We start from the raw sequence: 24000 nt of genomic DNA, 5'->3' as shown, positions 1-24000 counted from the left end.
GTGCCCTTGGTTTGGATTTCAAATACGTTAATGACTGGAGCACAGGTTTCAATGGTTGTCTATGGGCAAGTCCAGGCTTGTCGCCGGATCTGATACTCCTGATCGCGGCGAGGCCGGGCTGAGCTGTGACCCCGCTCCGGCAACACAGCACAGCGCTGCTCTGCTCGCACCGGGACTGCATGAACTGCAACCGCTCGAGCAAAAGCAATGTTTCTACTGGGCTTCGGAGCGGGGACAGTTCGGGTGTTTTTCGTGAAACACAGCCCATTCTCTGTACAGTGCCTCTTTTTATATTGATTTATTTTCTTGTGTTTTTTAAAGTGCATAACTAATACACATTCGCTGAAATTTCAATAAACAAGTGTCAACTTAATGTATATTATTAGATGCACCGCCTACACCCAGGTGACACGGTGCAGGTGATCTGAAATGCAATATCAGAATAACGTTTTGACTGTCGTTTGAGATTTGAGACTAAGAATTATTAGATGCACCGCCTACACCCAGGTGACACGGTGCAGGTGATCTGAAATGCAATATCAGAATAACGTTTTGACTGTCGTTTGAGATGTTTTCGGTGCATTTAGCTAGATGGATGTTATTTCTTTTATCCTGCTCATCCCCGGAATTGTTTCACACACGCTGCGCTGACTGCGAGCGAGAAGAGGTTTTAACGCCGGGCTGAATTACACAGCGATTGAGCTGCTCTCCCGTCCGCGCAGTCACTGTATTTGCGCGCACTGTGAGGATGTTAACACGGGGCGTTATTAAAACCGTTCCGCCCTTTATTTGCTTGTTTTAACTGTGTCTTTGTGCGGGGTTGTCCGGTGGAACGTGGCGCATTGTAAAGCACATTAACACGAATCTCACAGCGGGTTACAGTCTCTTTTGTGTCGGATCGTGTCATTCGCCTAATGCCTTTTCAAAGTTGCTAATGGAAAATCAATTTCATGTAATCCAGTCCTCACCCCGTCTCCCAGCCCCCCAGTTCCCGTGCAGAATATGAACAAGCCGCGTTGTGTTCATTTTCATTTCAGATTCTCCTGCCTCCCCCAGCTGCCTAATTAGAGAGGATCGACCCCCCCACTTGCCAGAAGGTGCCCGTGTAGATTTAAAAAGCCCTCGTCTTCCAGCCGCACAAAAAGCAGAAATGCAAAATAAATTAAAGGAAAAACCATGACTCTAATATAATGTATAAACTACACCTTTGCGTCGATAAACATATCGATTTGTATCGGACACGTGTATTCAATATTGTTTATTTTATTGTGTGTATATATATATATATATATATATATATATATATATATATATATATATATATATATATATATATATATATATATATATATATGTGTGTGTGTGTGTGTGTGTGTTTTATATTTGGCTCAGTGTTGTGTTGTTGTGTGCAATGGTTTGTTTATAATCTGTCCAGGGCACGGCCTCGGCTCTTTTGTCTGGTTTATTTCCAGCTGGCAGGCTGGACTCCCTTGAAAGTCCCGAAAGGGTTTTCTGTCTTCATTACTTCACTTATTTCCGACTGAAAGGACGGCCACCCTTTCTGTTTTTTTTTTTTTTTGTTTTTTTTTTTATTTATTTTCTTTTATTTTTGTCGAAACGTAAAATCCGGCACAGAACAGTGTCGGCAGCAGCGCCTGTTAAAAGCCAACCGGCGTGTCTGTCCCACCCGGGCCTGGCCCGGCTTGGCCCGGCTCGGCCCGGGTGAAGAGGCGGGGTCCTTCACCTCTTGGGTAGAGGAGGGTCATCGTATGGGGTCGGGGTCGGGCTCGTTTTAAATTCAGCACCGATTTACTGAAACACGAATCAGCCTTATGTTTGAAATTTTATTATCACACAGAATTATTAAAGGCCAAAAAAAAAAAAAAAAAAAAAACCCTACTCAGATTTTTGCGCAAAGATCTCCATATGCAGCAATTTATTTAAATATTTCATGGCTCTGCTTATTTTTTTACTCAAGCAAAAAAGAAAATATGCAGCCTGTTATAATTAATATACAATTGTGAATGCACTATTATTACTACTACTGATAATAATAATAATAATAATAATAATAATAATAATAATAATAATAATAATAATAATAATAATAATAATAAATACAGTTTGGGTAAATTAAAACAGTCAATTGTTATTATAATAATAATAATTATAATTATATTATTATTATTATTAAGCACAGATTATTTTAAATTTGAAAATGCACGACAATAATAAGTGAAGCAGACAGGTTTTCAGAGTGTGTGATTTTGTGTTTCTAGAGACAGGGGTGAAGCACTTTGTGTTTCTAACCTGGATTCTGGGTGAGGGAGTCGTTTACCTCTAGATCTGTGAGATTAATTCCAGGGAGCAGACCCTGTCAGTGCTGCAGTCCAGTCCTCCCTTGAGCAGATGGAACAGGCAGGGGGCTGGCATCAGTCCTGACACCCCAGAGGCAAGCCAGGCAAGACAAGGCAAGGCAAGACTTCTCCACAATGCACACAAGACAAACGCGTAATTATTTTTACTGAGCATGCAAGAAAAGAAAAATCAGAGAGGAGGAAGACATTCAATAGTATTGCATCTGCACTCGCCTGCAGCCCAGTCAATAGTATTGCATCTGCACTCGCCTGCAGCCTGGTCAATAGTATTGCATCCAGACTCACCTGCAGCCTGGTCAATAGTATTGCATCCAGACTCACCTGCAGCCCAGTCAATAGTATTGCATCCAGACTCACCTGCAGCCCAGTCAATAGTATTGCATCTGGACTCGCCTGCAGCCTGGTCAATAGTATTGCATCCAGACTCACCTGCAGCCCAGTCAATAGTATTGCATCCGGACTCACCTGCAGCCCAGTCAATAGTATTGCATCCAGACTCACCTGCAGCCCAGTCAATAGTATTGCATCCAGACTCACCTGCAGCCCAGTCAATAGTATTGCATCTGCACTCACCTGCAGCACAGTCAATAGTATTGCATCCAGACTCACCTGCAGCCCGGTCAATAGTATTGCATCCAGACTCACCTGCAGCCTGGTCAATAGTATTGCATCTGGACTCACCTGCAGCCTGGTCAATAGTATTGCATCTGCACTCGCCTGCAGCCCAGTCAATAGTATTGCATCTGGACTCACCTGCAGCCCAGTCAATAGTATTGCATCTGGACTCGCCTGCAGCCCAGTGCATCCTCGCCTGCAGTCAATAGTATTGCATCTGCACTCGCCTGCAGCCCAGTCAATAGTATTGCATCTGCACTCCCTGCAGCCCAGTCAATAGTATTGCATCTGGACTCGCCTGCAGCCCAGTCAATAGTATTGCATCTGGACTCACCTGCAGCCTGGTCAATAGTATTGCATCCAGACTCACCTGCAGCCCAGTCAATAGTATTGCATCCAGACTCACCTGCAGCCCAGTCAATAGTATTGCATCCAGACTCACCTGCAGCCCAGTCAATAGTATTGCATCTGGACTCGCCTGCAGTCTTTCTACAAGAGGAGCTGCACTGCTCTCCTGATTCAAAGAGCTGGACAAATAGCTGGGAACACCCGCCATAGCACTGTCAACAGGACAGTGCAGGCTCGACGTGTTAGCAAGGAGGGACTGTAGTTATTATGAGACAGCCCCTCGTGAAGATGAAGAAGTCACGCCTGCGGTCCTATGGAGAGGAAGGACCTGCCAGCCCCTCAGAGTATCTCAGATCTGGTGTGTTTGCTGTTTCCCATTGGGACTGGCTCTGACAGGGAAATGCATCTTGCACTTGTCTGTTTGTGAAAGCTTCCATAAAAACCAATTCACAAGTTCATTTCATTCTTCATTTGACCCTTTTTGGTTCCAAGAGGAATTGCACTCAACACACAGCGCCTCCCGGTGGTCGAACACAGTAACTGCCATTCAGTACCACGCAGAGAGGCTCAGCCCCCTGCCCTTCACCCCCGCTGTGAGGATTATGATTATGACAATCTTTGCTATCTGTGGTTTATGGATTCTGTAAGCAGGTCAGTAATCCGCTAGGCGGGTTCCTGGAAAACACAACCTGGACTCCCCTGAGCTGATGGGACTGGAAGTGGCTCACTGGTGTGAGTCTGTGTGTGACGGAGAGTTTAATCCAAATACTTTATTAAACTTAGATAACAGCAAGCCATTACAGAAAAAGTTTTAATGCAGAACTACCACCTTTAGAGATGCAGAGCAGACTTCTCTTCAGATCTTTCATCTAATAAAGAGGGCTACAGCTCCAGTTTCACTTGCTGTGTGCTGGCTTGCTTGTACTTCGGATATACTGCATGCAGTCATCTCCACGTGCAGGAGCACCTCTTGAGTGATCACTGACTTATGGATCCAGTTCTGTTTGTCACCTGATCGCTCCTGGTCCTCAAACTCAAATTGAAATGGTTTATTCAGTCTTTTCAAAGGGGACTTGTCATGGCGAGAGTGGGGGAGAGCTGCTGCTGCGTTTTCTAGCGCGTGTCAGGGTGCTGTGTCAATAACCCCATTCATTCCCCTGGTCGTTATTACTGGCCGAGCCTCTGCTGCTTGTTTAACGGATGCAGGGGTGTTTTGTTCATTTCATTGCTCAGCTAGTTTATTCGTGCTAGTTTGCAGTTCGTTTATTGTTATAGTTTATTAACAGACGCTCGCCTGTTGCTTTTCTCCTACTGCTTCTATTAATTTCATATGTTCAGGCACACGCGTCATGACGTAAGCAGTAAACACAGTTGTATTTATTGATTCATATCATGACTGGCTCTTGGCACAGTGTGTCGGGTGGTCAGCCCTGGCTAAGAGAACACTTCGCTTGCTTCCCAGTCAGGGTTATGGTCAGGGGTAGAGTCAGAGTCAGGGTCAGGGGTAGAGTCAGGGTCAGGGTCAGGGGTAGAGTCAGGGTCAGGGTCAGGGGGTCAGGGTCAGGGTCAGGGGTAGAGTCAGGGTCAGGGGTAGAGTCAGAGTCAGGGTCAGGGGTCAGAGTCAGAGTCAGGGTCAGGGGTAGAGTCAGAGTCAGGGTCAGGGGTAGGGGTAGGGGTAGGGGTAGGGGTAGGGTCAGGGTCAGGGGTAGGGTCAGGGGTAGGGTCAGGGGTAGAGGTAGAGTCAGGGTCAAGACTAGGGTTAGGGGTAGAGTCAGAGTCAGGTTCAGGGGTAGAGTCTGGGTCAGGAGTAGGGTCAGGGGTAGAGGTAGAGTCAGGGTCAGGGGTAGAGTCAGGGGTAGAGGTAGAGTCAGGGTCAGGGGTAGAGTCAGGGTCAGGATTAAGGTCAGGTGAGGGGTGGAGTCAGAATCAGGGTCAGGGTTAGGGTTAGTGATTAAGGAATGTGATTGGACTGAGAGATTCTCAATGGTTACCACTCCTCTCTACCAGGGATCTGCAACTCCAGGCCTTCTAGTCCAATTGAACCAATTAAATCTGCATCCAGGTCAGAGAGTACTGATCTGTTTACCTGATGAACACAGAGAGGAGGAGTCTGGCACCTTAACTCCTAGACCCGGGCTGGCCAGAGCAGTCTGCAGGTCTGCACTGTGTATAAAGGAGCTGGTCTAGTGAAACCCTGCAGGTCTGCGCTGTGTATAAAGGAGCTGGTCTAGTGAAACCCTGCAGGTCTGCACTGTTTATAAAGGAGCTGGTCTAGTGAAACCCTGCAGTCTTGGATATTTGGGTTTGGTCCCCAGCTGGCTGCTGCCTCTCAGAGCCACGCCTGTGCCCAGACTCCAGCATGTTTAATCTGCAGCGATTTGAAAACCCTTTTATGAGACGCAGTATTAAGGCAGCGCTCTCTGTTAAATGTTAAAGGAGATTATATGGATTTAACTCCCTACGTCTGTCATACCAATCACATCGCATAACATAACCCCTGCTTTTCATATTGCAGAAGCTCTGCCCATTGCCCAGGGCAGGCTTTATCCATAATCTCTGTTCATTCAGGGAAGAGTTTTAAACACGCAGGGGGTTTATTATAGTCAGCGGATGGGTTTGGTTATTTTATATGGAATATTGGAAACTACGATCCTGAGTCTATAACTGAATAATTAAAAATATATAATCCAATACATTACAATACAGTGGTTTTATATAGCACTCTCCATGTGGACTCAAACCCAAAAGAAGACAGAGTTTTCTTGGATGTTGCGAGGGAGTGTAAGACTTGTTGTGTCGTGTGCTGTCAGGTGATGCTGAGGCTCTTTTGCTAGAGAGCGAGCGACAGGCTGTCCTGACAGGAGGGGGGGGGGGGGGGGGGGGGCTGCTGACTCAGCTGCTGCACCGTCTCGTTTTGACATCGAGGGCTGGAGGGAGGGGGGTCCTTCCGCTCGGGTGCAAAGAGAAACCCAGAGGCAGCCTTCCCAATCTGGGTCTGACCCCCGGCTGCCCTTCAACCTTCGAGGAGTGAACTGAGAACTCCGAAGGGTGTCAATGCAACAAATACCCCCCCCCTGCCAGGTGATAATCCGTTTCACTGGAAAATGAATTCTGTGATGTGAGGATGAGCCAACTGTTCCTCCACTTGGCAGCTTGTGTTCACTCCAGCTTCACAGGCGTTTGTGGAAACAGAGATGGGCAGCAGAGCCATGGGAGAGAGTGACAGGGGACTGGACTATACGCCAATAATTAGAATAATAATAATGCATCATTCAAACATGCTGAGGGCTTCTTACATAGGGTTAGGAATGCTTAAAGTGTCTCAGCTTCAACAGAAGGCATTAGAAGTCAGAGTGTTTGTCATTAAATTTAGTGAGCTTCTTTTAGTGTTTCTAAATGTAGCTATGTAGTTTTTAAAAGCAATGACTCTTTTAAATGTGTTATTATTATTATTATTATTATTATTATTATTATTATTATTATTATTATTATTATTATTATTATTATTATTATTATTATTATTAGTATTATTAGTAGTAGTAGTAGTATGAGTATTATTACAGTGCCAGTTCTCTCTTTATAGCTATGAGGTGTGAGTGTTTATAATGGGAACGGTGTTCAGATGTTTTCCAGCTGTACAGAAGGATCAGTGACGCCCCTCTCCCTCTCTCCCTCTCGTCTCAGCACGCAGTGAGGATGTTGGGCCCAGCCTGTACTTTGTGAATGACTCCGTACAGCAGCTGACGTTTTCCAGCGCGGTGGGGGCGGTGATTCCCTGCCCCGCTTCGGGCTCCCCCAGTGCTGGGCTGCGCTGGTACCTGGCCACGGGAGATGACATCTACGATGTGCCACACATCCGCCACGTGCACGCCAACGGCACGCTGCAGCTCTACCCCTTCCCCCCCTCTGCCTTCAACAGCTTCATCCACGACAACGACTACTTCTGCACTGCAGACAACTCCGCTGGCAAGATCAGGAGCACCAGCATTAGAGTGAAAGCAGGTGAGGAGAAAGAGGAGCGGAGCGGAGTGCAACCACACACTCACACTCACACAAACACACACTAACAAACTCTCACTCACACAAACACTTACACTCACACACAAAACCACACACTCACAGAAACACAACCACACACACAATCACACAAACACACACTCATACACACACACTTACACACAAACACACACACTCACACACACACAAACACACACTCATACACTCACACAAACACACACACACACACACTCACACAAACACACACTAACAAACTCTCACTCACACAAACACTTACACTCACACACAAAACCACACACTCACAGAAACACAACCACACACACACACAAACACACACTCCGAGTGTTTACACACTGCTTGGCTATGGGCAGCTCTTTAGAGCACGGTTTTATCTTGTTTATCTTTTCAGTTTGGGGCTTTTGTTTTTGTTGGTTGGTTGTTTTGCCAGCCCGCTTTCACATCGACCTCTTACAAGGGAGGCGCGCAATACAGCAACAATAAACGTCAAAGAATCACATTGACGTACTTTAAGAAAAAACGTCATGCATTCAACAAAATACATAGATTAAGAAATGAATATTACAGTTAATAAAATAAGAACTATAATACATGAAAACTCCTCGCTGTTAAAAGGTAAATTGAATAAACTCTTTGCTTGGCAGTATTGCTTCGCAGTCGCGTCTCAGTGTTTGCCTTCTAATTGTATAAAGTTATTTAAGGCTCTTGTATCAGTTCATGTCAGCTGCATTAATAACGCTGGTAGACTGTGGTCTGTTTGCACCCAGCTGAATTACTGATATAAGAGTTATCTCATCAACACACCCGAACCCCAACATTACAGGAGGAGAGGTACCCGGCGGAAATGCCAGAGGCGTAAAACGAAATCTGAGTTGCAATCACAATGCTCGGACTCTGAGTGCATGTGCAGTTCTGTATGGCGTGAATCCTACACGTGGACCCCCTCGCTTCAACACAGCGAGTCCACGCGTGTATGTATCCGTGCAGTGAAACCGCACGCAGTGCATTACAGAAACTGAGCAGGGGTGCGTTTGAGTCCCGCTTATTTTTAATAACCGAAAATAACCGATTTTGCCAAATAATAAAACAAAACACTCTAAGCTGAAAATCACCCCCGAACTAAACAAAACGTTAAAACCGAGCAAAGCCCTAACAACGCGCAATTCATTCCTGTGAAGAGTGTTTTCTTCCAAATGAATTATTAGTAGAATTATTTTAGAATGGCTGTATTTCAGCAATTCTACACCCTTTTGATTCTACGAGGTTTATTGAAATGCAATATATACTGTGAGGACAGCGCTGATAAGGGTGCTTTACAAGCAGGAGGGCTGAGAGGTGAAAGACCGGGTAATTCACCCTTCACCCCGAGGTCTGTGCTGAAGTGCGGGATGAGCTGATCCACTCAGCCCGGTGCGCTTTACATCGGAACAATTAACCGCAGATAATACCGTACGTGATAGATATCTGTGAAAAGATCTCGATGCGTTCCGTATTATTATTATTATTATTATTATTATTATTATTATTATTATTATTATTATTATTATTATTATTATTATTTATTCATATAGCCTTTATCCAAAGTGGTTTAGTTTTACTAAGCAGTAACACCTACAATAAATAAAACAATGTGGTAGAATTCTAATAAGTTCATTTTAAAAAGCAGTTTTGTAATAATACGCAGTTTGCCGAATGCATCAGTCCAGCCGGTTATAGACTAACCCTCGCCCTTAACCGAACCTTAACGATAACGCTTTATATTGCGGGGCATAAATTAATATGAAATAGATATGCAATTGCATATTAAATTCATGTTAAATTCATATTTAATAGATAATTAATTGATATTAAATGTACGTTCAATTATTCCTTGTTACTTTCCATTATTATTCCTTGTTACTTCAGATTAACTGTATTTTCTTATTAAAAGCATGTAAACAATGGGAAATGATTACATATTTTCAAGGGTTACAAAACGTAATATAAATGGACAGGATATGCAATTACATTTTCCATCGACATTTGGTTAATATTTAGCAAGAAACCAGCTATTGCATATTTATTAAATATTAATGTAACATTAATTTCATATGCAACTGCATATCTATTAAATATTAATGTAACATGAATTTCATATGCAACTGTATATCTATTAAATATTCTGCCACGCAATAGAAAGCGTTACCACCTTAACATTAGGAAAAAGGGTTCACTTCTTGATTCCAACTAAGCAAACCGTGGCGAAAGTGCGGAAAACGAATCTCCAGCCCAGCTGATTGCATGAGTGCAATAAGCAGGGGGTGCAGAATTGTATGGGATAGCGAGTATTACACAACACGGGATATAGATAGATAGATAGATAGACAGACAGATAGATAGATAGATAGATAGATAGATATAGATAGATAGATAGAGAGAGAGAGAGACAGACAGAGAGACAGATAGCTAGCTGGTGGCGCAGCGTGGGGTCGATGTGCTGTAAATCAGTGTTAGAGATCAGAGCTCTCTACAGCTGCCAGCTCAGCCTGATCTGACTGTAGACATTGCCAGCTGTCACAATCTCATTCGGCAAGCAACATCGATCACCTTGTGCTTTGCGCCTTTTTCTCAATAGAGTCACGTAGAGTATTATATTCACGTATTGAAATAATGAAGGAATACAAGATTTGGGCATAACAGTTATGAGGATAATATGCAAACGCATGAAGATCTTTCCAGAGATATTATCGCGTACGAACGTGAAACGACACCGTGCGTACGAGAAACGATCCCGGACGCACGTAACAGATCCTGTCTTTCTTTCATTCTGCGCATCAGAAGGAACCAGCAACAAAACAGCCAGTATAAATAAAACACACAAAACACACAGCAACGTTTCAGGGGAATAAATAATATGGTCCGAGTTTATCTTTACTTTGTATTCTTAAAAGCCTTTGCTGTTTGTAAATGTGGAGACCTCCTGCAAGGAAATAACGTCACTTTAAGACTTTTTGCCTGAAGCAAATATCAGCCGTGCTTTAATTGTATTGAACATTTGAAATCACTAAGACAGTATAATACAGGTAGGGTGCAGTTTGAATACTCTTCATCGACATTATATTCAACTGTGAGCTTCCTATACAGTTGAACGTATATAAATGACATTAGAAAATAAAACCAATTAATAAATAAACACACAAACAAACGAATCAATCAGAAGGGATCTCCTCTCTCTTGTTCAAGCTGGTGACCCCAGGCTGAAAGACAGAACCCCCGTAGTGTGGTTTCTTAGCAACAGACTCGGTCACACGTGTTCTAATAGTGTGCAGCATGCATCGCGAGAATTACTCAAGCAGCTGTAAATACAATTTACTACTTAAACAAATAAAAACTTATAATAAGATATTTCTCATACTAAATAAAGTGCATCAGGACTGTTCAGGGACTTTATAGACAGGTGCGCTATACATCCAGTGACCACTCCAGTGGGCCACAATATACACTGTCACTGCCATGAGACTTAATTGGATCCACAATCAGCCTGTGTGCATGGTGCAGAGTATGAGGGTGTAGGAACTAGTCTGTTACAGGCTGCAGACCAGCAGCGGGGTGCAGACTCTGCAGTGTTTGTATTGGTGACGGTAGGACCCCCACACTCAGTCCGAGTGCATTGAAGTGAGGGAGCAGCCTCTGCTCTCATTGGGTTAGGTGCAATCGGGGGGCGGAGTCCACACTCCCCAGTAACACTAGCATGGGAATCCAAGCCACTGCAGCATTGGAGGACATTGCAGTCGAAACAGGAGCCTTGGAGTTTATTACGTTTATTGGAGTGCTTCAAAACTCTTGTGGGACCCCTGCTGTGAGGGTTTCATTGCAGTCCTGCAAGCGGAGGTGTGAGGAACGTGCAGAGGTGTGAGAGCTGTCTCAGGGCTGTCTCAGGGCTCACTCAGAACTGTCTCAGAGCTGTCTCAGAACTGTCTCAGAACTCAGAGTTGTCTCAGATCTACCTCCGTGGCTTTGCTCACTTTATTGGTTTGCTTATATTTTCATTAGTCTTTGTTGACAGTCTTTTAATCCCAGTTAATTGCATGTAAATATTATTCTGCATGATGAAATCATAGTGGTAGATGGAGGCCCTATTCTTCTGGTTAGTGTGGTGTCTGTTATCAGCACTGAGAGCTGGGAATGGGGAATGGAGTGGGGGGGTTCTCACAGTGACAGGGCATTCAGAGAGCGCTAAGTTGCAGCTGTGCTTGCTAGTGCCAGATTGCCACATCGTTTCAGAGCTGGGCTCAGTCAAGGTATTGAACCCCAGTCAGAGAGACACAGTGACGTCACACACTTGGATTCCAAAGCAAGTGTGACTTACCAAGCACTGACGACTCCATTGGATTGAACAACTTCACACTATGATTGAACTCCTTCTTCTTCTTCTTCTTCTTCTTCTTCTTCTTCTTCTTCTTCTTCTTCTTCTTCTTCTTCTTCTTCTTCTTCTTCTTCTTCTTCTTCTTCTTCTTCTTCTTCTTCTTCTTACTCTTCTTGGTATTGTTAGTAGTGTTCCTCTCATCCCTCTCCTTGCTAACTGTGTTGTTTGCCTCTCAGTTTTCAGGGAACCCTACACAGTTCGTGTGGAGGATCAGCGGTCCATGCGTGGAAACGTGGCTGTCTTTAAGTGCCTCATCCCTTCTGCAGTGCAGGAATATGTAAACGTGGTGTCCTGGGAGAAAGACACCGTCTCCATCGTCCCAGGTAGGAACTCCACTCCACTCCTTTCAGAAGCTGGCTGTTTCATTGTTTCAAACCCGCTTGTGTTAGTGATCTGAGTTCTCTATACTGTACTGTATTGAATGGCTCATAGATCCACAGCACTGAGTCCTCTATACTGTACTGTATTGAATGTGCTGCTTCAGATCCACAGCACTGAGTTCTCTATACTGTACTGTATTGAATGTGCTGCTCTCAGATCCACAGCACTGAGTTCTCTATACTGTACTGTATTGAATGTGCTGCTCTCAGATCCACAGCACTGAGTTCTCTATACTGTACTGTATTGAATGTGCTGCTCTCCACAGATCCACTGTATTGAATGTGCTGCTCTCAGATCCACTGAGTTCTCTATACTGTACTGTATTGAATGTGCTGCTCTCAGACACTCTGTACTGTATTGAATGTGCTGCTCTCACAGATCCACAGCAGATCCACAGTGAGTTCTCTATACTGTACTGTATTGAATGTGCTGCTCTCAGATCCACAGCACTGAGTTCTCTATACTGTACTGTATTGAATGTGCTGCTCTCAGATCCACAGCACTGAGTTCTCTATACTGTACTGTATTGAATGTGCTGCTCTCAGATCCACAGCACTGAGTTCTCTATACTGTACTGTATTGAATGTGCTGTGCTGAGTTCTCTCAGATCCACAGCACTGAGTTCTCTATACTGTACTGTATTGAATGTGCTGCTCTCAGATCCACAGCACTGAGTTCTCTATACTGTACTGTATTGAATGTGCTGCTCTCAGATCCACAGCACTGAGTTCTCTATACTGTACTGTATTGAATGTGCTGCTCTCAGATCCACAGCACTGAGTTCTCTATACTGTACTGTATTGAATGTGCTGCTCTCAGATCCACAGCACTGAGTTCTCTATACTGTACTGTATTGAATGTGCTGCTCTCAGATCCACAGCACTGAGTTCTCTATACTGTACTGTATTGAATGTGCTGCTCTCAGATCCACAGCACTGAGTTCTCTATACTGTACTGTATTGAATGTGCTGCTCTCAGATCCACAGCACTGAGTTCTCTATACTGTACTGTATTGAATGTGCTGCTCTCAGATCCACAGCACTGAGTTCTCTATACTGTACTGTATTGAATGTGCTGCTCTCAGATCCACAGCACTGAGTTCTCTATACTGTACTGTATTGAATGTGCTGCTCTCAGATCCACAGCACTGAGTTCTCTATACTGTACTGTATTGAATGTGCTGCTCTCAGATCCACAGCACTGAGTTCTCTATACTGTACTGTATTGAATGTGCTGCTCTCAGATCCACAGCACTGAGTTCTCTATACTGTACTGTATTGAATGTGCTGCTCTCAGATCCACAGCACTGAGTTCTCTATACTGTACTGTATTGAATGTGCTGCTCTCAGATCCACAGCACTGAGTTCTCTATACTGTACTGTATTGAATGTGCTGCTCTCAGATCCACAGCACTGAGTTCTCTATACTGTACTGTATTGAATGTGCTGCTCTCAGATCCACAGCACTGAGTTCTCTATACTGTACTGTATTGAATGTGCTGCTCTCAGATCCACAGCACTGAGTTCTCTATACTGTACTGTATTGAATGTGCTGCTCTCAGATCCACAGCACTGAGTTCTCTATACTGTACTGTATTGAATGTGCTGCTCTCAGATCCACAGCACTGAGTTCTCTATACTGTACTGTATTGAATGTGCTGCTCTCAGATCCACAGCACTGAGTTCTCTATACTGTACTGTATTGAATGTGCTGCTCTCAGATCCACAGCACTGAGTTCTCTATACTGTACTGTATTGAATGTGCTGCTCTCAGATCCACAGCACTGAGTTCTCTATACTGTACTGTATTGAATGTGCTGCTCTCAGATCCACAGCACTGAGTTCTCTATACTGTACTGTATTGAATGTGCTGGCTCTCAGATCCACAGCACTGAGTTCTCTATACTGTACTGTATTGAATGTGCTGCTCTCAGATCCACAGCACTGAGTTCTCTATACTGTACTGTATTGAATGTGCTGCTCTCAGATCCACAGTATTGACTGAGTCTCTCTATACTGTACTGTATTGAATGTGCTGCTCTCAGATCCACAGCACTGAGTTCTCTATACTGTACTGTATTGAATGTGCTGCTCTCAGATCCACAGCACTGAGTTCTCTACACTGTACTGTATTGAATGTGCTGCTCTCAGATCCACAGTACTGAGTTCTCTATACTGTACTGTATTGAATGTGCTGCTCTCAGATCCACAGCACTGAGTTCTCTATACTGTACTGTATTGAATGTGCTGCTCTCAGATCCACAGCACTGAGTTCTCTATACTGTACTGTATTGAATGTGCTGCTCTCAGATCCACAGCACTGAGTTCTCTATACTGTACTGTATTGAATGAATGGGCTGCCTCTCAGATCCACAGTACTGAGTTCTCTATACTGTACTGTATTGAATGTGCTGCTCTCAGATCCACAGCACTGAGTTCTCTATACTGTACTGTATTGAATGTGCTGCTCTCAGATCCACAGCACTGAGTTCTCTATACTGTACTGTATTGAATGTGCTGGCTCTCAGATCCACAGCACTGAGTTCTCTATACTGTACTGTATTGAATGTGCTGGCTCTCAGATCCACAGGCACTGAGTTCTCTATACTGTACTGTATTGAATGTGCTGCTCTCAGATCCACAGCACTGAGTTCTCTATGTAGACTGTGTGCTGAGATGTGGCATTGCTCTTACTGAGACACAGTGCTGAGTTCTCTATACTGTACTGTATTGAATGTGCTGGCTCTCAGATCCACAGCACTGAGTTCTCTATACTGTACTGTATTGAATGTGCTGGTCTCAGATCCACAGCACTGAGTTCTCTATACTGTACTGTATTGAAGGTGCTGCTCTCAGATCCACAGCACTGAGTTCTCTATACTGTACTGTATTGAATGTGCTGGCTCTCAGATCCACAGACTGAGCTCTATACTGCACTGTATTGAATGTGCTGGCTCTCAGATCCACAGCACTGACCATAGTCTCTATACTGTACTGTATTGAATGTGCTGGTCTTGAGATCCACAGCACTGAGTTCTCTATACTGTACTGTATTGAATGTGCTGGCTCTCAGATCCACAGTACTGAGTTCTCTATACTGTACTGTATTGAATGTGCTGCTCTCAGATCCACAGTGCTGAGTTCTCTATACTGTACTGTATTGAATGTGCTGCTCTCAGATCCACAGCACTGAGTTCTCTATACTGTACTGTATTGAATGTGCTGCTCTCAGATCCACAGCACTGAGTTCTCTATACTGTACTGTATTGAATGTGCTGCTCTCAGATCCACAGCACTGAGTTCTCTATACTGTACTGTATTGAATGTGCTGCTCTCAGATCCACAGCACTGAGTTCTCTATACTGTACTGTATTGAATGTGCTGCTCTCAGATCCACAGCACTGAGTTCTCTATACTGTACTGTATTGAATGTGCTGCTCTCAGATCCACAGCACTGAGTTCTCTATACTGTACTGTATTGAATGTGCTGGCTCTCAGATCCACAGCACTGAGTTCTCTATACTGTACTGTATTGAATGTGCTGCTCTCAGATCCACAGCACTGAGTTCTCTATACTGTACTGTATTGAATGTGCTGCTCTCAGATCCACAGTACTGAGTTCTCTATACTGTACTGTATTGAATGTGCTGCTCTCAGATCCACAGCACTGAGTTCTCTATACTGTACTGTATTGAATGTGCTGGCTCTCAGATCCACAGCACTGAGTTCTCTATACTGTACTGTATTGAATGTGCTGGCTCTCAGATCCACAGTACTGAGTTCTCTATACTGTACTGTATTGAATGTGCTGGCTCTCAGATCCACAGCACTGAGTGTGAGTGATACAGTACCCTGTATGAATGTGAGACAGCAGATCCCTGCACTGAATATGAGACAGCAGACCCCTGCGTGAATATGAGACTCTCAGACCCCTGCACTGAGTTCCGCTAGACCCCTGCGTGTATTGAATGAGCTGCAGCAGACCCACTGCACTGAATATGAGACTGCTCTCAGACCCCTGCATGAATCATGAGACAGCAGACTTTCCCTGCATGAATATGAGACAGCAGTGCTTGCCTGCAATGAGCATATGAGTGCTGTGTGTGCAGCAGACCCAAAGTGCGTGAATGTGTTTGGATGAGACAGCTGAGTCATCTGCATGAATATGAGACAGCAGACCCCTGCACAGAATATGAGACAGCAGCCCCCTGCATGAATATGAGACAGCAGACCCCTGCATGAATATGAGACAGCAGCCCCCTGCATGAATATGAGACAGCAGACCCCTGCATGAATATGAGACAGCAGCTGCTGCATGAATATGAGACAGCAGACCCCTGCGTGAATATGAGACAGCAGACCCCTGCTGTGAATATGAGACAGCAGACCCCTGCATGAATATGAGACAGCAGACCCCTGCATGAATATGAGACAGCAGCCCCCTGCATGAATATGAGACAGCAGACCCCTGCGTGAATATGAGACAGCAGACCCCTGCCAGCAGACCCCTGCATGAATATGAGACAGCAGACCCCTGCATGAATATGAGACAGCAGACCCCTGCGTGAATATGAGACAGCAGACCCCTGCGTGAATATGAGACAGCAGACCCCTGCATGACTATGAGACAGCAGCCCCCTGCATGAATATGAGACAGCAGCCCTCCTGTTTAAACCTTTCAGATGGGGGGGGTCAGCCAAGCCAAGCGTCCCTTTAGTTTAGTTGTAAAGCACAGAATCCTTGATTTGCAAAATGCACTTCAATCAAAGTTACTGAAAGCAGAATGAACTCATTTTAATAAATAAATCCTTAGTTGTTGATAAACTACCCAAATCCTGAAATCATGTGAATTATAAAGACTCTTATTCTCCTCCACACCCCCCGATCTTGAAAGGGGGCTGTTGTTTATTCTGCTCATGGGGGGGGGCAGAGAGAGACAATTTATATTTTATTTGCCTCCAAAAAATCAGAGCTTCCTGTTGGGACAAATAACATTTCTTCTCCAGCTGTGCTTGATGCTTCCCTCAGGCAATGCCAGATAAATCGTGTGTTTGGCGTCAAAAACCTTTCTAAGATTCAAGAGAGAGTAGAGCAGGAGAGATAGAGTGAGAGAGAGAGAGAGAGAGAGAGAGAGAGAGAGAGAGAGAGCAGATGAGAGAGAGAGTAGGAGAGAGAGAGAGAGAGAGAGAGAGTGAGAGAGAGAGAGAGAGAGAGAGAGAGAGAGAGAGAGAGAGAGTGAGAGAGAGTGAGAGAGAGTAGGAGAGAGTGAGAGAGAGAGACAGAGCAGGTGAGAGAGAGAGAGTGAGAGAGAGAGAGAGGAGAGAGAGAGAGAGTGAGTAGGAGAGAGTGAGAGAGAGTAGAGCAGGAGAGAGAGAGAGAGAGAGGGAGAGAGAGAGAGAGAGAGAGAGAGAGAGAGAGAGAGAGACAGCAGAGAGAGAGAAGAGAGAGAGAGAGTGAGAGAGAGAGAGAGTGAGTGAGAGAGAGAGAGACAGCAGAGAGTGAGAGAGAGAGAGAGTGAGAGAGCGTAGAGCAGGAGAGAGAGAGAGAGTGGCAGATAGACCTCACTGTAATTATACAGGCTGCACTGTGAAATAGGGGGAAATTTGAATCGATATAGTTTCCTTGTTTTGTTTTTTTTATAATTTAACCTTTACCCTTTTTTTATTTGTGTTTTATTTAATTCTAATTTGTTTCTGTGAAGTTGTTGGCATTAAGAAAGAACATTGAATACTGGAGAAGCATTTTTAACTGGGTGTGATAATATGAATGTTTCTCAGTTGAAAGTGGTCTGTGTGTGTGAAGTGTGTGCGGCGCCCCCGCAGGCTGGCAGGCTGGCATTGCAGCCCTGAGCACTTCTGCAATCAGACAGCACAAACACACACACAGGAAAACACACAGGCATACACACACACAGGAAAACACGCAGGCAAGCACACACACAGGAAAACACCCGCAACCCAACCCCAACCAACCCCACCCCGGACCCTGTCCCTTACCCTTAGAGAGCCCACCCCTAGCTTAAACCTGAGAGTCAGAGAACAGAGAGAGACCAGACCCCTATGAGTGAGACTCAGACCACAACATGAATCTCATTTGAATATGTTTTTTAAATCCCTGCAAAAGTAAAGACTAAAGCTAAGGTTTACAATTTTAGAAAAGCAGCACTGCGTGAATATGAAACAGAGACTGCTGCAGAAGTAGATTGGAGTAAAATAGAGAAAACACCCACAGAATAAGGATGGTTGTTGTTTAAAAATGTAGTACTAGAGGCAGCAAAACCTTATATCCCTTTTTTAGAGAAATCTAAATGTAAAACTAAATTTTAATGGTTTAATAGATCAATTAAAAAAGAATGATTCAGCGAAAAAAGGCACTTTAGTTGCATTAAAAAAGGACCAAAAAGAAAGTAAGAAAGAGTACACAGAACTGCAAAAGCAAGTCAAAAAGGAAGTGTTTGAAATGTCTGCTGAGAGAAAGCAGAAATGAACATTGCTAACTGGGTGTGAAAACCAGAGAAAATGTTTTTCAGTTATTACAACAGAGAGAGAACATTGAAGAGGAGATGGAAAGGGAGATCGTGTGTCAACTAACTTGTTGATTTTTTTGAGGATGCAGTGTAATGGATAATTGTGTGACATGGTTTATTTAGATTTCCAGAAAGCTTTTGACAAAGTCCCGCACAAAAGATTAATTCTCAAACTGAACTGTTGGGATTCAAGGAAAGACATGAACATGGAGCAGGGAGTGGTTAACATGTAGAAAACAGAAAGTACTGATTAGAGGAAAAACCTCAGAATGGAGTGTGGTAACCAGCGGTGTACCACAGGGATCAGTATTAGGTCCTCTGCTATTCCTAATCTACATTAATGATTTAGATTCTGGTATAGTAAGCAAACTTGTTAAATTTGCAGAAACACAAAAGTAGGAGGAGTGGCAAACACTGTTGCAGCAGCAAAGGTCATTGTGTATGATCTAGACAAGATTCAGAACTGGGCAGACACATGGCAAATGACATTTAATAGAGAAAAGTGTAAGGTACTGCACGCAGGAAATAAAAATGTACATTATAAATATCATATGGGAGATATTGTGAAATTGGAGAAGGAATCTATGAAAGTTTCCTAGGTGTTTTTGTTGACTCAGAAATGTCTTCATCTAGGCAATTTGGGGAAGCTGATAAAAAAGGCTAACAAGATACTGCAGATACATTGTGAAAAGTGTTGAATTTGCATCTGCAGCGCTGAAAGTAATGTCAAAACTGTGGTGCACTAACAAGACCTCATCTGGCAGAATGTGTGTGTGCAGTTCTGGTCACCTCGCTACAAAAAAGATATGCTGCTCTAGAAAGAGTGCAAAGAAGAGCGACCAGAATTATTCCGGGTGTTTAAAAGGCATGTCATATGCAGACAGGCTAAAAGAATTGTATCTGTTCAGTCTTGAACAAAGAAGACTACGTGTGTGACCTGTGTCAAGCATGTCAAAATTGTAAAAGTGTATGTGACAGTGTGTGACCCAAGTGTGTTTTTCAGCCTGAAAAAAGAAACAAGGTGTGTGGGTGTGTGTGTGTGTGTTGTGTGTGTGTGGGCATTGTGAACAGTGTGTGTGTGTGTGTTGTGTGTGTGAGTGTGTGTGTGTGTGTGTGTGTGAGAATTGTGTGTGTGGAATCAACTCCCCAGTGTGTTGTTGTGCTGTGTGTGTGGGATGTGTTCAAGTGTGTTGTGAGATTGTGTGTGTGTGTGTACTAACAACCAAACGTGTGTGATGTGTGAATGTGTGTGTGTGTGTTTGTAAACTGTGTGTGTTGTGTGTGTGTGTGTGTGTGTGTGTGTGTGTGTGTGTGTGTGTTTGTGTGCTTAACCCTAACTGTATCCTCACCGTTCTGTCTGGAGTGCTTGCCTGGATTAGTAACGGCTGTCCGTGTGTGAGTGTGGTCTGTGTTCTCACTTTGGGTGTGCTGATGTGTGTTGCTCTGCAGGAGACAGGTGTTGTCACACATGTGTGTGCTGGATGTGATTCAGTTGTGTGTGTATAACAGCTTTGTACTCATGTGTGTGTGTGTGTGTGTGTGTGTGTGAGTGTGTGTGTGTGTGTGTGTGTGTGTGTGTGTGTGTGTGTGTGTGTGTGTGTGTGTGTGTGTGTGTGTGTGTGTGTGTGTGTGTGTGTGTGTGTGTGTGTGTGTGTGTGTGTGTGTGTGTGTGTGTGTGTGTGTGTGTGTGTGTGTGTGTGTGTGTGTGTGTGTGTGTGTGTGTGTGTGTGTGTGTGTGTGTGTGTGTGTGTGTGTGTGTGTGTGTGTGTGTGTGTGTGTGTGTGTGTGTGTGTGTGTGTGTGTGTGTGTGTGTGTGTGTGTGTGTGTGTGTGTGTGTGTGTGTGTGTGTGTGTGTGTGTGTGTGTGTGTGTGTGTGTGTGTGTGTGTGTGTGTGTGTGTGTGTGTGTGTGTGTGTGTGTGTGTGTGTGTGTGTGTGTGTGTGTGTGTGTGTGTGTGTGTGTGTGTGTGTGTGTGTGTGTGTGTGTGTGTGTGTGTGTGTGTGTGTGTGTGTGTGTGTGTGTGTGTGTGTGTGTGTGTGTGTGTGTGTGTGTGTGTGTGTGTGTGTGTGTGTGTGTGTGTGTGTGTGTGTGTGTGTGTGTGTGTGTGTGTGTGTGTGTGTGTGTGTGTGTGTGTGTGTGTGTGTGTGTGTGTGTGTGTGTGTGTGTGTGTGTGTGTGTGTGTGTGTGTGTGTGTGTGTGTGTGTGTGTGTGTGTGTGTGTGTGTGTGTGTGTGTGTGTGTGTGTGTGTGTTAACAGTGTCGATTTAAAGTCTCCATATGAACACAATGATCTAATCGCCAATAATTTCTGACTCATTAATAATGTATGAGGGAGATGTTGCTTGTGTGGGTTTGTGGCTGCTTCTAAGTGTATTGATCACCTATAATCACTTGTGTGTGTGGCGTGTGTGAGAGAGAGAGTGAAGAGCTAATCACAGGGACAGTAAAGAATGTCTTTCCTTCCCTTTGACAAATGACACGCCGCGTGTCAGGCGTTTATTAGCCTCTGTTTAAACACAGACGCGAGGATGATGCCTATCCAATGCATTATTAATGCGCAATCAATCTGCTGTGTATAGTGGATATTGAGCAGCTTTTAAGGAACCCTTAATCTAACGGTTACCATATTTCCCAGCCCTGAGTGATATTTCCCTGACTGTCACAAATACAGCGAGCTCAGAAGACACCGGGTCATTCTACCAGCCTCATCCCATCACATTGCAGTGCCCCTGTCTGTCTGTCTGACAGCCTCATCCCATCACATTGCAGTGCCCCTGTCTGTCTGTCTGTCTGACAGCCTCATCCCATCACATTGCAGTGCCCCTGTCTGTCTGTCTGACAGCCTCATCCCATCACATTGCAGTGCCCCTGTCTGTCTGTCTGTCTGACAGCCTCATCCCATCACATTGCAGTGCCCCTGTCTGTCTGTCTGACAGCCTCATCCCATCACATTGCAGTGCCCCTGTCTGTCTGTCTGTCTGACAGCCTCATCCCATCACATTGCAGTGCCCCTGTCTGTCTGTCTGTCTGACAGTCTCATCCCAGCACATTGCAGTGCCCCTGTCTAGTCTGTAAAGCACAGAATCCTTGATTTGCAAAATGCGCTTCAATCAAAGTTACTGAAAGCAGAATGAACTCATTTTAATAAATAAATCCTTAGTTGTTGATAAACTACCCAAATCCTGAAATCATGTGAATTATAAAGACTCTTATTCTCCTCCACACCCCCCGATCCCCTGTCTGTCTGTTGTTTATTCTGTCTGACAGGGGGCATCCCATCACATTGCAGTGCCCCTGTCTGTCTGTCTGATCAGAGCTTCAGACAGGGACAAATAACATTTCTTCTGCCAGCTGTCTAGATGATGCTTCCCAACAGGCAATGCCAGATAAATCGTGTGTTTGGCGTCCCCTGCCTTTCTAACATTCAAGAGAGAGTAGAGCAGTACAGAGATAGAGTGAGAGATTGTTAGAGCCTCAGTCTCACAGTGAGTGCTTCTGCTTGAAGACGGGTTTTGTTTTAGAATTATAGAGTTAGAAGTTGGATGAGAGATTGCTTTCACATTGCAGTGAGAGTCTGTGAAGAGAGAGTGAGAGAGAGAGAGAGAGAGAGAGAGAGAGAGTGAGAGAGAGAGTAGGAGAGAGTGAGAGAGTCTGTCTGTCTGACATCCCATCCCATCACATTGCAGTGCCCCTGTCTGTCTGTCTGTCTGACAGCCTCATCCCATCACATTGCAGTGCCCCTGTCTGTCTGTCTGTCTGACAGCCTCATCCCATCACATTGCAGTGCCCCTGTCTGTCTGTCTGACAGCCTCATCCCATCACATTGCAGTGCCCCTCTGTCTGTCTGTCTGACAGCCTCATCCCATCACATTGCAGTGCCCCTGTCTGTCTGTCTGACAGCCTCATCCCATCACATTGCAGTGCCCCTGTCTGTCTGTCTGTCTGACAGCCTCATCCCATCACATTGCAGTGCCCCTGTCTGTCTGTCTGTCTGACAGCCTCATCCCATCACATTGCAGTGCCCCTGTCTGTCTGTCTGTCTGACAGCCTCATCCCATCACATTGCAGTGCCCCTGTCTGTCTGTCTGACAGCCTCATCCCATCACATTGCAGTGCCCCTGTCTGTCTGCCTGTCTGACAGCCTCATCCCATCACATTGCAGTGCCCCTGTCTGTCTGTCTGACAGCCTCATCCCATCACATTGCAGTGCCCCTGTCTGTCTGTCTGACAGCCTCATCCCATCACATTGCAGTGCCTGTCTGTCTGTCTGTCTGACAGCCTCACCCAGCACAGCATGCAGTGCCCCTGTCTGAGAGCACCCAGCACAGCCTCTCCCCCAGTCTGACAGCACCCATCCCAGCCTGACTGCCCCAGAATCAAGAGAGCACCCAGCACAGCCTGACATCCCCAGAATCATTGCAGTGCACCCAGCACAGCCTGACTGCCCCAGAATCTGTCTGACAGTCTCATCCCATCACATTGCAGTGCGTCTGTCTGCCTGTCTGATAGCCTGTCTGCAGACAGGCAGCATTAATATTTAGATCTGCCTCTGTCTAGATAATTTAAATAAAGCCCAACTAGTGGTGGAGGGCTGGTTGATTGCGATTGAGCCCCTGCCTCTCTGACAGCCCTGCTGAAGTGTGTGGTGAAGTACAGGATAGACTGATATCTGCATTGTTAATTACTCAGCTTCACAGTGAGTGCTTCTGCTTGAAGACGGGTTTTGTTTTACAATTATATGTTAGAATGTTGGATGCGACTGATTGCTTTCCTCTCTCTGTAGTTTATTGTGTGTGTGAGAGAGAGAGAGAGAGAGAGAGAGAGAGAGAGAGAGAGAGAGAGAGACTGCAGTATCACTTGCCAGGCCAGGAAGGTGTTTTAAATATGTATCACAGAGCTCCCTTAAGAGAGCCAAAGTAATTTGAATCTCATATACATTTCAGTTGAAAGCCAGCTCCAGCCTTGATACATATTCTCCAGAGCAATCATGTTCTTCCTGCTGTACTCCGCGCTCACTTTCTTACCTTTTATTAACGAAAGAAGGAAAGAAAGAAAGGAAAGCAGGAAAGCAGCGTGGATACGAAGCTCTGCTCCCGTGCTCATGCCACTCCGCTGGCTGAAACCCCCTCATTATAATAAGACCCCTTCATAATCCCAGCGCACGAAGAAACCTCGGCTAGCAGAACCATTAGCAGCATTACCAGCAGCAGCAACACAATGGATTGGGAGCAGACATTGAACAGTGTCAGAAACAAGAAAGCATCCAGCACAGCCTGACATCCCCCAGAACCAAGAGTGCACCCAGCACAGCCAGA

The 24000-nt window shown here is 44.8% G+C and overlaps 1 protein-coding gene across 1 annotated transcript in view; it reads left to right on the top strand.

Annotated features, from left to right (window-relative positions):
• Window positions 1–24000, top strand: part of LOC121303945 (Down syndrome cell adhesion molecule-like protein 1 homolog) — a 151542-nt gene that overhangs the window by 4733 nt on the left and 122809 nt on the right. Inside the window, exons 2-3 of the mRNA XM_041234845.1 lie at window positions 7026–7343; window positions 11958–12104. Of these exons, the coding sequence (XP_041090779.1) occupies window positions 7026–7343; window positions 11958–12104 (465 nt within the window). The remainder of the gene's footprint in view (window positions 1–7025; window positions 7344–11957; window positions 12105–24000) is intronic.

The sequence above is a fragment of the Polyodon spathula genome, chromosome 36, assembly GCF_017654505.1.
Source record: "Polyodon spathula isolate WHYD16114869_AA chromosome 36, ASM1765450v1, whole genome shotgun sequence".
NCBI lineage: Eukaryota > Metazoa > Chordata > Actinopteri > Acipenseriformes > Polyodontidae > Polyodon > Polyodon spathula.
This window is presented reverse-complemented; position numbering and strand designations above follow the sequence as displayed.